Source organism: Patagioenas fasciata, chromosome 8, assembly GCF_037038585.1.
Source record: "Patagioenas fasciata isolate bPatFas1 chromosome 8, bPatFas1.hap1, whole genome shotgun sequence".
NCBI lineage: Eukaryota > Metazoa > Chordata > Aves > Columbiformes > Columbidae > Patagioenas > Patagioenas fasciata.
Genome location: NC_092527.1, coordinates 15997312 through 16010275, shown reverse-complemented (window position 1 = coordinate 16010275; position 12964 = coordinate 15997312). Strand labels below are relative to the sequence as shown.

Sequence of the window (12964 nt, the reverse complement as noted above, 5' to 3'; positions counted from 1 at the left end):
GTAAGGAGCAGTAGCAGGAACCTAGTAAAACTAAATGGGAAACAATCCTCTGCATAGGTAACAGAATCAGTGATTGGCAAGAATTTAGGAAACTACAGCACTCCTTAAATCTATTAGTGGGAAAAGCTGCAACAGGGGAAAAGAACCAAGGGATGAAAAAATATTGGAGTGGAAGAAGAAAGAGATATACTGTAAGAGTGCGCATGTGCTCTTGCACATGTTTAGCTGTGAGCTACTACCCATGGGTACTCCAGGTAGGGTAGGGCTTAGGATGGTAAAGAGAATAGTTGGTAGCTCTGTCCTCCTTCCCTGCCTAGTGGAGCTGGAGGCTTTAGTTTCCCTTTAGAAGACTAAAACTGGATCTGCTTCCTTGAGAAGGTCTAGTGTTGCTGGTCCATTTCCTGGAGTGATTTTTGTGATGAGCATAACTTGAATACTCTGCATTGCAGAAGTGAAAAAAATTGTCAATCTTAATCATTAAGAACCATATTTTGAATTTTACAGTCTTAATTCACATTGCAAACACCGACACCAGAGGTTTGTTAGTTTGTTTTAGTCCTTTTTGCATGTTTCAGTAAAACAGGTAAGATGTGACATTCTTAGTCTTGACGTTTCTTTTTGCTGAAAGTGTTCTTGTTGCTAAGGATCAAAATGAGATTATTGCACTTCATAAGTCTCACTTCAGTTCTTAGCTATATCTAGTGCTCTTTGGCAGAAGGGTACAAATTTGCCCTCACAGAAAAGACAAAATTGCTACACATCTACTTCTAGCAGAAGCACCTGTGTTGGTTTAGCACTGTTTGGTGGTTCTTCTGTATTTTCCAATAGGCAGAGAGTAGGCTGTCAGTCACAAAGAGCACGGGGAAGTGGCAAGGTGCATATGTCTTTATTACTAATCACTCTGGAAGGACTATTAAAAGACTCTCTTTTTTGTGTTTTTAAGCTTTAATAATCCTGCATGTGACTTTTTAAAAAGTTGCTTTTTAAAAGGATATTTTTTGTATTTCACTCTCATGATAAGCATTCTCTTGCAAAAACAATGGCATAGATTACATGACTCAGTGGTGCACTTAGACCAGTATATATGAAAGTTTATAACGATAATTGTAACAAGCTCCATGATACTATCTTGAAAATTTAGAGCCTAATTTTTCTAAACACCTTCAACTCATCCATCTCATTTCAAGGTATCATCATGTTTAGGTGCTTTCAAGCATCCTGTGATGTCAAAATACTTGTTTTAGATATGGAGAAAGTAATAGGAAAAATACCTTATGCTGTACAAAAAGTATGTGAACAAAGATATGTATTTATGCATATGAAAAAAAATGTTTGCAGAGACATCTTAACACTTAAGGAACACTTATTCTTTTCTAGTTGGTTATTAGCCTAATAATTTTATTATTTTTTGGAAAATAAAGCCAAAACAAAGGTGGTGGGGGTAGGAGAGCATGGTATATCTTTCACAGCACATACTGTGAGGTTTTGCTGATATTCCCCAGAGTTTCCTCTGAACACAAAGTTCCAAAACTAATTAAAAAAAATCTTAAGACAGAGTTTCTGGAATGCTATTTAAAATGTCACTAGCACACAGTAATAGATGTTGGAGTCTTATTTGCCTTGTCTTAAGAAACCAAATTTATTTATTTACAAATCCGAAAAAATCCTGAGAGTTTAGATTGTTTCAGGGCAAAGGAATTGAAAAAAAAATAGCACAATGAAACTGAGATTACAACTTTGTCTATAAGCCTGAAGATCTTTTGATGAGATTGAAATTTTCTATTCTACATTCCCCTGATGAATGGGAATCTGCAGAAATGTTTGTGTGCTCTTCTTCCTGTATGTATTTTTGTCTAGTACCATTTGTATCCTTGTGTTGACTGATTCTATATACCCTTCATCCATTATTTGATGTCCCCTGTTTAGACAGATACGCAAGAGTATTTTTGGCTGCATTTTATTTCAGACTTGTTTATCTGAAACTGCTAAATGACTAGTAGCAGTGAAATCTTTCAGACATAGGTGGAAGATAATGATGTTTGCTGTTTGCTAATATGTTTACCCAGGTGAAGTATGTGAAATTGCTACTCGAATGGCAACCTTCCCTGCCTGAACGAACTGTGGTAACAAGGTTAGGTTGGGGGATTTCTGAAATACGTGACCAATCAGATTATTTAGTTAGAAGTTTCCTGCAGACCTCATAGTACTGGTAGTATACTGGAGCTCTTTAACAATGATGATGAGAGTGTTTCTGAAAAGGCTGTGAATAACCCATGGATAGGAATCATAGCTAAAAAAATTGCTGGATATATATTGTATGTTCTTCTCCATATAGTCATACAGGCCTAATTCTGGAGCTCACAGCTTCCTGCAGTAATTTTCAGTCACACAAAATTAATGAAAATTTTTGCTATACATTATTTACTAGATTAGTACTCCACAAGTAGATGTGTTTGCCTGTATCAAGCAGTTCAAGCATGTAAATATTTTCACTGTGAGCATAAAAGAGGTACATCTGCAAATATTGGTTATTGTTTCACATAAGCTGGGAGGAGTGGCTGACACGCCAGAAGGCTGTGCTGCCGTCCAGCGGGACCTGGACAGGCTGGAGAGTTGGGCGGGGAATAACCTGATGAAATTTAACAAGGGAGAGTGTAGAGTCCTGCATCTGGGCAGGAACAACCCCAGGTTCCAGTATAGGTTGGGAAATTACATATTACAGAGCAGTGTAGGGGAAAGGGACCTGGGGGTCCTTGTGGACAACAGGATGACCATGAGCCAGCACTGTGCCCTTGTGGCCAGGAAGGCCAATGGCATCCTCAGGTGTATTATAAGGGGGGTGGTCAGTAGATCGAGAGAGGTCCTCCTTCGCCTCTACTCCACTCTGGTGAGACCCGATCTGGAATATTGTGTCCAGTTCTGGGCCCCTCAGTTCAAGAAGGACAGGGAACTGCTGGAGAGGGTCCAACGTAGGGCAACAAAGATGATTAAGGGAGTGGAGCACCTCCCTTATGAAGAAAGGCTGAGGGAGCTGGGTCTCTTTAGTTTGGAGAAGAGGAGACTGAGGGGTGACCTCATTAATGTTTATAAGTATATAAAGGGTGAGTGCCACGAGAATGGAGCCAGGCTCTTCTCAGTGACAAACAATGATAGGACAAGGAGTAATGGGATCAAGCTGGAACACAAGAGGTTCCACTTAAATTTGAGAAAAAACTTCTTCTCAGTGAGGGTAACAGAGCACTGGAACAGGCTGCCCAGTGGGGCTGTGGAGTCTCCTTCCCTGGAGACATTCAAAGCCCGCCTGGACACATTCCTGTGCGACCTCACCTGGGCGTTCCTGCTCCAGCAGGGGGATTGGACTAGATGATCTTTTGAGGTCCCTTCCAATTCCAAACATACTGTGATACTGTGATATCCTGTGCATACAGGATAGACTTATTCGAAGGTTTTTGATCACTAAATGCTTCAGAAAAGTAATTACAGTCCTATACCACATGAAAGAAAACTCTTCTTGCATTATATATCTAGAAAAAGTCAAAAGTGTCTGAATTTAACCTAATGTTCCTTGTCAGGAAGCCAGAATTTACAAATCCCACAACTGCTCTTGCAGAGAGGTTTCTGAAACCTGACTTCATGTGCTAGAGTCAATATTTGTTTCAAAATCCAAAGACCACCTGTACTGTAAACATCTATGAAACACTGCAGCAAAAACTCTTGGGTAATGGCTGTTTAAATGCATCAATCTGCTTCCTAAGTACTGAGAAAATCCTGATTGTTTACATATGTACACTAATAATGTCACAAGAGACATGAAAGCAGAGCACAGTATAGATCCCAAGCTGCTAGAAAGCAGCTGAAGTGCCCTAGCCAAATTATTTTTGAGATATATATCTATGGCTGTAATGGGGCTTAGTTTGGACAGGTGATCAGACCTGTTATTAGCAGCAAGGAGTCCTAACTATTCCCCCAGAAAGGAACTGTGGCTGTGTGCATATCTGAGGTGTGGTCACACCCCACGCAATGAAATTAAGGGTTGTACTTTGTTACATGTCAGATGACAGTCTTTCCATAGCCAAACAACTGACCACAGCAACTGGAAAAAACATTTGGGAAAAATATGTAGATGGCTTTCTGTAAGGCTAAGGGGAGACTGTTTGTAATTGAAGACTTTTCCATTCCTGTCCAAAGTGTAACTTTAAAAATTAGTGTATTAATTTATTAAATTTTGCATAATAGCTTATAAGCATAATGCTAAATCTGTAAGTTATACACTGTCGCATTTGCAAACTGAAAAAAATGTTTTGCTGTGTGAGGCAAAGATGGAATAGGGTCCATTCTTTCTCATCCACTCCCTCATCATTTCTGGAGGACTCAGAGAATTTGTGACTCTGTTGCAATAGGGCTCCATGCAAGGACGTAACACAAACAAATGCTTGCACATTGCCCTTCAGAGCTTATAACATAAACAGGAAAAACTGCCAGATACTAAAGGCAGAAGTAATTATATACCAGTATGGTTTAATGTTGTTTAAATAAAGCAATAAAAACGAAACTGTATAAGGGAAGCCTTAAACTTTAACTAATCTTGCTATTTTTCCACCATTTCTGGTATAACAATGCTAATTTATGGAAGCTGAGTAGAAAACAGAGACTTTTTTGTTATTTGTCATTATTATGCAGGAAATGGAGCTGTCTATCTATGAGGTGTTAAAAATGCCGATGTTTGTAAATAGGTGTTTAGTTTACAGAGTCTTGAGGAATGATCTCAGGGTGGAGACATAAACAAATAGGACTTTTTAACTGAATAAACAGAAAATTAAGTTGTGTTCAATTCTGCCTGGTGTCCCAGTTCTGAGGAAATAATGCTTCCAGTGAAATCAGTACCAAGACTACAGATGACTTTAATGAAAGCAGGATTTAACTCCCAAAGTAGCTTTGATTTTTTCCTAAGAAGCAAATCAAAGTTGCTTCTTCATGGATAAGGTCCTGGCATGTTACTTCATGACATGGCCATAAGCAACCCATTCAAGTTGGTCCTGCTTTGAGCAGAGGGATGGATTAGAGACTGTCCAGCCTCAAACATTCAATGATTCAGTGATGTGTCAGAACAGAGAATTTGAGGTCAAACAGATGCAAAGAGGACAAGCACATGGGAGAGGAGCAAAATTAATTCTTTTGTTTGATGTTAGTAATGGAAGAACCTGGGAAGATTTCTTAAGGAGTAGAATGGATGGCAGATGGGAGACACAGCAGAGGATCTCTCTAAAGCGGAAGTACTTGTGGAATGAATTACATAGAATGCACATCAAGAAATTCAGTGAGTTGAATTGGTATTCACTCAAAAAGTTATAAGAAAACTCAAGAATGAAGAACTGAATTGGTAATGATAGTGTGGATGATTCACAGGAGGTCCCATACTTCAGAAGAGAAAGGTGACATGAAGGAACAAATGCTGGCTGACAAACACCCATCTCAGAATATGTACTACCTCTTTTCCTTCTACAATCACAACTGTTTTTTCTGCCCCACAATATTTATTTTACCCTGAAGGTTTATGGGCCAGTGAAATTCTACACCTGCACGTCTGACAGGCCTTGAGCCACTCTCATTTTTCAGGTAATAACAGATAGAGGTGAGAGTTCTGAAGCAGGTGGGAGTTTTGTGTTGAGTTCCTGATGTTCAAGCTCTATTGCTCTGACTAGGCTTGTCATTCTTCATGCAGAAAAAATAAACCCAGCTAAACAAATCCTCCTTATGTTAACTTCAAAAACAAAACAAAACAAAACATCCACCTCCCCCAAACTAAAATGTACAGGCTAAATCAAGTCTTTTCACCCACAAACCAAAAAGCCTTCAAAGACAGCACTGTGAAAAAAAGATGAATTGCAGTAACTTCTTGAAAACACACTGTTTGTATTGTATGAACTACTCCTAGTAAATAGCACAAATGAAACTAGTATTAAAGTGGTTTTCATAAACATCTGCAAAACAGTTTTATTTCCACAGACATCAATTAGAAGTAAAATCCTGGCATGATTTTGTAAAGTTAGAATAAAATACCAATAGAAGAAAGATAAACTGTTAGTCTGTTACACAGTTAAGATTAGTAAAATAAAGTCTTATCTGATTATAAAGTTGAGAGAACAAAGCAGAAGTATTTAGGAAAAAGCTTTCCTATGTGTTATTTGTGTGCATTAAGTATTTCTGTATATTGTTAAAGTTAAGTGTGTTTGGGTCCTTTAATGATAATGGAATTGTAGTTTAAAGTTACTGTGAAGTGTGTGCTCTCTACAAATCAAATCATTGTCCTTTGCATTTGAAAGCTGTGGAGAGAGAGACAAATGACATAGCTTAAGCATGGTTTTCCCATGACTGCTTTTAGTCATGTAGGAGTTCCTCAGAGTTCTTGATACAATTTTCTCTCCACTCAAAAGAAGCCACCTGAAAGTTACCACGGTGGTGAAACAGTATGAGTCAACGAGTCTAAACCTGTACTGCTTCCAGTGAAAATATGATTCTTCTGCAGCTGAAGTGAGGATGCTCAGGTCTTAAGGGTACCTACTTTCTTCCTCCCCCTTCTGTTGCGATAGTTTTATCTGCTAGCTATTAACTCACTTCTATAAACATCAGTTATCCATGTAGGCTCCATTCTCAGTAGTTTCTAACATGAATGGGAAATCAGTAGAGACAGGAGTAACTAAAAAGTGAAAAAAAAAAAAAAGGGAAATGTGTTTTAACCAAAAGGATATAATGAAGACAAAATGAGGGAAGGGTAGTAGAGGAGAAAAGCGGTCAAGGGTAGGAAATGAGAAGGTGAGCAAGTAAAGTAATCTGATGATAATATGTCATTAGAGGTCTAGGGTCAAGACAATTTATCAGTCATATCAGTCTAGAGAATCAACAGTGCCAATAGCAATCATTCATAAAATTCTTTTCTCAGTTAACTCTTTTTCACTTTATTTTCAGGGCTTTCTCAAAGCTGCAGTAAAACTCGGCTTCTGACAGCTGTTTTTATATGAACTAGAGGGAGAGTAGTTTTTCAGAACTACGAGTAAAAGTAAAAAAAAAACATGGGATGGTGCCAAATATAAAGACTCTTACAGTTAATAGCAAGATTCACATTGCTATTGTGGTGGTTGGGATTGACATTGTAGTCAATATGAATTAATACTTACAGCAATACAGAAGGATGGTGTTATTTTTACATCGCAATTTCCCCATCTTTAGCCTTATTTCAAAGCGCAGGGGTCTTACCGACTGATTTTGCCATTAGGTATCTTCTGAGTAAAGGTCATAGAATATAGTCAGAAGATACTTAATACAATGATGAGCAATATAGGAATTATAAAGAGATTTTCGGAGAAAATTATTTTCTTAGGGCTCACTCCCACAAAACTGTTGTGTATGGCAATAAAGTTTACAGAAAATTTGAAAGCCTGTAGCATTGGCTGATAAGTCATTACCAATAAAATGGAATAGGGAAAAATGCTGATATAAATCACTTTTTTACTATTGTCTATTTTTTTGCCTTTTTGTTTTGTTTTGTTTTGTTTTGTATAGACAAAAGATCTGGGCCAAAAATACAACATTTTTACAAATATTTAACGAGTCAAATTCTCTGGGAACAGAAGCCAAATTAAACATTACCTAACCCTGCAGTGGTTTAGAGTTGGTCACAGATGTCCTAGAAGAGAACATTCTAAGATGCTTCATGGCCATAAAGCAAATATGTTGCTCTTGATAGTAAATTCACATCTGAAAGCAGTTCAAACTGGAGATTTTATGCAAGTTATGTGAAATGCAGCTGTGAAGCATTTCTAGGATACTATTAGCGGAGAGACTATTTTAATGAAGGTGACCCTCCAAAGGTCTCGAGGACCAATGCAGTTAAGTATCCAGAAGTGAGTCAAAAAAAAGAGGAACTGTAAAAACAAAATAAGCTATGGACCAGAAAACTCATTACTCATGTACATCAAACTACTTGCACTCTTCAGCATTTTAAAGTCTTGTGGGTTTTTTATTTTTATATGGGATAAGAGGATTATGAGAGAGACCTGTTACTGCATTCTGCTTAAGTGTTACCTAAAAAAAAAATGAATACTGATTCCTGAACTACAATTTCTGTCCTTCAGCAGCATTGAAAACCAGGAAAAAGCAAAACCAGAAGCAAGAGAGAGTGGAGCTCACAGACTGACAATATTCAATTTTATGTGCTTTTGCTGGAGGATTGCTTGTGGAATTAGAATGAAAACTCTCACGTGTAGAAAAACAGTTTTTGTCAGAGAGGTTTCATCCATAGGAAAAAAAAAAACAACAACAAACAGTTGCATTTAAGAATGAATGCTTGTCACTGGTGTTATTTTACTTTAAAAGTTAATAAAATTTTTGCATGTTACCCATTAACTAAGATTAATATAATTAGTTACCCTTTGGTTTTCTATTTTTTTTACAAATTCCATTTTTCTACAGTGTTAATGTGTAATTTATTCATGCTTGTATAGAATCTTCATGTCAACAGGGTGATGACAATTTACTCTAGAGAAAGCTATGTGTCATAATGTGTATCTGATGTGTGAATTCTGTATTTTTAAGTGCAACCAGTGCTTTTCATTTAATGAAATGAATTCTGTACAACACAAAACCAAAAGAATGTCTTTGAAATGAACTATTTGGTTTCAGTGATAATTAGAGAGGGACCAATGCTACTGCAGATTGCTGGTGAACATTCACAGGCATTGGTTATTGTTTTCAGGAATGTAGGCAGAAAGTGAAAATTCTAATAAGTTCTTACATAAATATGTAGCAATGCAGAGATTTGAATCCAAGTGGCTATATAAAGTGATCTTTTAAAACAATACTGACCAAGGGTTTGAAGTAAACTAAGTTTTTAAACTGAAGAGTGACGATTTCATTGCTGTCAAAATTGTAAGGGCTGTGGAACAAGCAACATGTTACTCATTCCAATCCAAGTATCAGGTACCTTACTGTAACATCTAAATGGATGATTAAGAGAGCATGATTCAGTGATCACTGAAGTAAAGGGACATTTTTATTTTGATAGACCAATGATTTGGTCTGAGATTGAGACTATAATGCTTTCTGGAAATAAATTAAGAATAATTATACTTTTTATAACAGCACAGTAGTGCTGGGCATTTTATGGATCTGCCCCATGGGTATGTTTAGTTGTTTTTTGTATTCTAACTCAATGGCATGAATACGCACAAAATGCCATCCATCTTCGTACCTGTCATACCAGCAGCATACCCCAGACATGAACCGTCTGACTGTACAAGAAATTTTCGGTAGCAGAACTGTGCACTGAGTACTCAGATGTGGCCCTTAGTGTGTTTCTAAGGGTTATGGAGTACGAGAATATAATACAAAATGAGAAGCTGTATCTAAATTAATAGAAGAGAGGACACAGGAAAAGCAAAGGCTGAAGGGAGGGGTCTACATAAATGAGAAACACTCGTCATGCTAGATCTTATCAGATGCTTCGTCTCTCACATGTACATGAAGAATGAATGAAAATAAAATAAAAAAAGTTTCCTGAGAGAATTCTACTTTTCTAGAGATGAAAAAGTAAAAGGAAAATATAGTTATATGATGCAGAGCAAACTTCTTCCAGTCTCTTGCTAGGAAAATATGTGCATTTGTGGATTTTTTTTAATCTATCCCGGTAAAACCACAACACACAGTTGTAAGCTCAACATAGATCCCAGCGTTAGGGGAGAGACAAACTGAAGGAGTAACTGACCTGAGCTGTCACCAGGACTCCTGGACTACTTCATGCTCAGTTGATTTGCTAAGATAACCAATCTCGCACGGATTGAGTCCAGAATGTTTCCAAGAACTGAGTTAATTAGTGAAATATCCTAAAGTTAACTAACTCCCCTGCCAAGAAATGGGCTCTTCCATTTTCCTCACATGATTCTCTAGGCACTTTCACTTTTCCATATATAGGAGCAGCTCAGGGACTGACAGATCAGGCTAGGTAGGGATACAGGCTTCAGGCACATGCATACTCCTTGCATGTGTACACAGATGCAAGCACACGCTGATTTCACACACTGAAATTCAAGTTAGCGTAAGAGGTAATAAGTGAAGACAGCAATAGTCTTGTTGGCAAAGAACCTTCTCCTTTAAGAGAAGGCACAAAAGGCAGAACTCTTCAACCACTGTTTATAATAATCCATCAGGAAAAGCATCACGATCATGAATGGGCCAGTGGATGGTTTATGTGATTACACGCTGGATGATGAAGGGGCTTTCATGTTCACATCGGAGTCTGTGGGAGAAGGGCATCCAGGTAAGAAACGAACTCTGGAAAATGTGTAAAAATATTAATATTTTGATTTAAAATGTTTTAAAAGCCCAAATAATTCTTCTTCTGCTATTTATCTTGTTACGGAAGTTATTTGTAACAGGGTGCTTTTTACTTTATATCTGTTGGACCTTGTCCATGTAGACTATAAAACTTCTATAACTAGGGTGCTTCCAACTGGAGTTTACGTGCCTTTTCAGGGACTGTGTTACACTGAGAGGGACAGTGGGGTTTATGGTTGCTGCTCCTTCCTTTTGATCTAAATTTCTTCCAGTATTACTGTGTAGACACTGCTATATCTCTGATAGACTCCAGTTTCACATATGGGTAAGAACGCATAGCTCACTTCTCAAGTTCCATATCTTTATGGACCCTGTGCAACTGTCCTGCATATATGCTATGCTCTAAAACTGTCACCCATGACAGGAATATCTCTAAGCAGGCTATTTTAAAGCCTTTAAAAATCAATGATCTCAGCAGCTGTACATGACAAAGCTGCTGATTTTTTTCCTTCCATTCCATCATCTGATGCAATATATGGAATTGCTTAAGCAAATAGTGGACAGTTATTTGCTAAACTTTATGTACGGTCAGCAGAGGTTAGTTCAGTTTTATTGAAAACAAATGTTCGTCTGCCATAAACACGTACCTTATGTCAACAGCAAGTGTTCCCCCTAATGAGGCCAGGGGACAATGGATTGTTTGATGTCCTGAAAAGTGTATTTTTTTTAGAAGCTGATTTCGCATCCTGTGCCTTTTGCTATAGCAAGGCTTTTTCAGATCTGTACTCATGTGAGTAAATAATAAATGGATGGAATGACATACCAGAGAATAAAAAAGTCAGCAGCGAGAATTTTATGTCTATAATTCTGAAAGTCTTCTAGAATATAAACTTATTGCTGCAGATCAAATCCATGGCTGATGCAATTGAGTACCTCTCTGTCAATGTCAAGGCAGCTACATCAAGTTAAGCCAGTTGGGGTTCTTTCTGATGTAACACAATTAGAAAATGACAACCTTACTTGGTACTTGGGACATAGGTCCCATCTCAAACTTATATATAATTGCATCCAGTGTCTGCAGCACAATGTAGTTTTGTAGGAAAATAACATTATACAATACAGTAATTTTAAATTGTTCACGGTATTTCCAAATATAACAGCTCACAATCTCTTTTACTCTAATAATAATTTTTAATCCCTCTGGGGCAGTAATAGGTAAGTCTCAGAACAGGAGGAGTTCAAGTGAGTCCCCAGATTTAGCTTTGTCCCTTGGTTTCCTTCCTTTACCAATGCTTTTTTTGTCTTGTTTCTTGTTTTAAAATTTAGCCCATTTGTTAGTTCTTATTCACACTTCTTTCTTAATTTCCAAAAACTCTTTTGGCCCTCAGTAGACGTTCTTTTAAGCCCCATGAACATTATTTTCCTCCTGTGCTGAAATACTTGGCAGACAAAGGTACCACTTGTTAGATTTGTGTACAGCCTCTCATTTGACCGAGGTTGCCAGATCTTTGAATACTGCGAGATGGGAAGTGACTACCCAAGAGATGTATTGTAGAGGGAGTGGAGAACTGAAATTTACTCAGACATTTTCGAGACTGTGATGCTTATGCTTCTTAGACAGCCTAGGTTCTTCATGAAAACCCCAACACCTATGACAAAGATCCACATTTTCTGGATCGAGGGAGGACAGGTTGACAATATGCAACTCTGGGTGGTCCTGCAAATTCTCGTTCCTGAACACACCCCAGTAATAGGTTTTAATCATCCCAGTGATAGCTCTAGTTTCTGACAGCAAATTGATCAACCTTGCGTCCTAGCAAACCACTCTTTTCCCTGGCTGCCTGGCTGGTTTTACAGAAGAGGTGTAGACACGCCATTAGTTTTTTATCACCCAGGAAATTCTTGTCTACTTCTTAAAATGGGTCCCAGGATCTGAGACTGTAGTTGGGCTCTGACTTTATCAGTAGCACTTGAATTTTTTAATGAGTTTTGAGTTCCTTCGTTTGATATCAAATGGATTATTTGTGTGCTCTTGATTATTTATCTTCTGTATGTGATAGTAATTTTTGCCAGAGGGCGTTATGTGAAGTAAAGATCCCGAACCAGATCTTTGTCTGGTTTAAATTTGAATTGTTCTGATTGTATTAGCTGAGGACTGAATGCTTTGATGGAGACCTTCTTCTTAATAAACAAAACAGGAGAAATTATATGCTTATTTATTTGGGTATGCAGAGAACTGCCTTATACCTGTACAATGCCTAAGAATTCTATGTCACTAGGAAGCCCAAATTCCATAGAAGCAAGTAATGGCTGGCAATAATTAACATGCAGTTATTGCCTATGCTCCCCAATGACTTCATTGAAGACTCTTCCCAGTACAAATTTTTCAAAATCACTCGGGTATAAAATTTGAGACTTCCTTCCAGGTCTTTAATCTTAGCATTTAGTGGTTTAAATTCCAAGCTCTTTGAAGACTTACATGTGACTTCTTCATTTCAATGAAATAAAAGCACATAGATAGCAGCATGGGGAAAATAAATTTATATATATATATATATATTTCTTGGGTTTTGTCACTACTCCATTCTGCTTTGCCTGTCTGTGCTGCACAATGATTTCACTGTGCTTCAAAAGG

General features: G+C 37.7%; 1 protein-coding gene across 2 annotated transcripts in view; it reads left to right on the top strand.

Moving 5' to 3' along the window:
- Positions 1–12964, top strand: part of MAT1A (methionine adenosyltransferase 1A) — a 30630-nt gene that overhangs the window by 2711 nt on the left and 14955 nt on the right. Inside the window, exons 1-2 of one of the 2 annotated variants that reach the window (XM_065843777.2) lie at positions 9973–10097; positions 10203–10312. In XM_065843777.2, coding sequence (XP_065699849.1) covers positions 10219–10312 — 94 coding nt within the window. In that variant the 5' untranslated portion in view covers positions 9973–10097; positions 10203–10218. Of the gene's footprint in view, positions 1–9972; positions 10098–10202; positions 10313–12964 lie in introns of those variants that run through there. The other variant, XM_065843776.2, reaches the window with a different exon arrangement.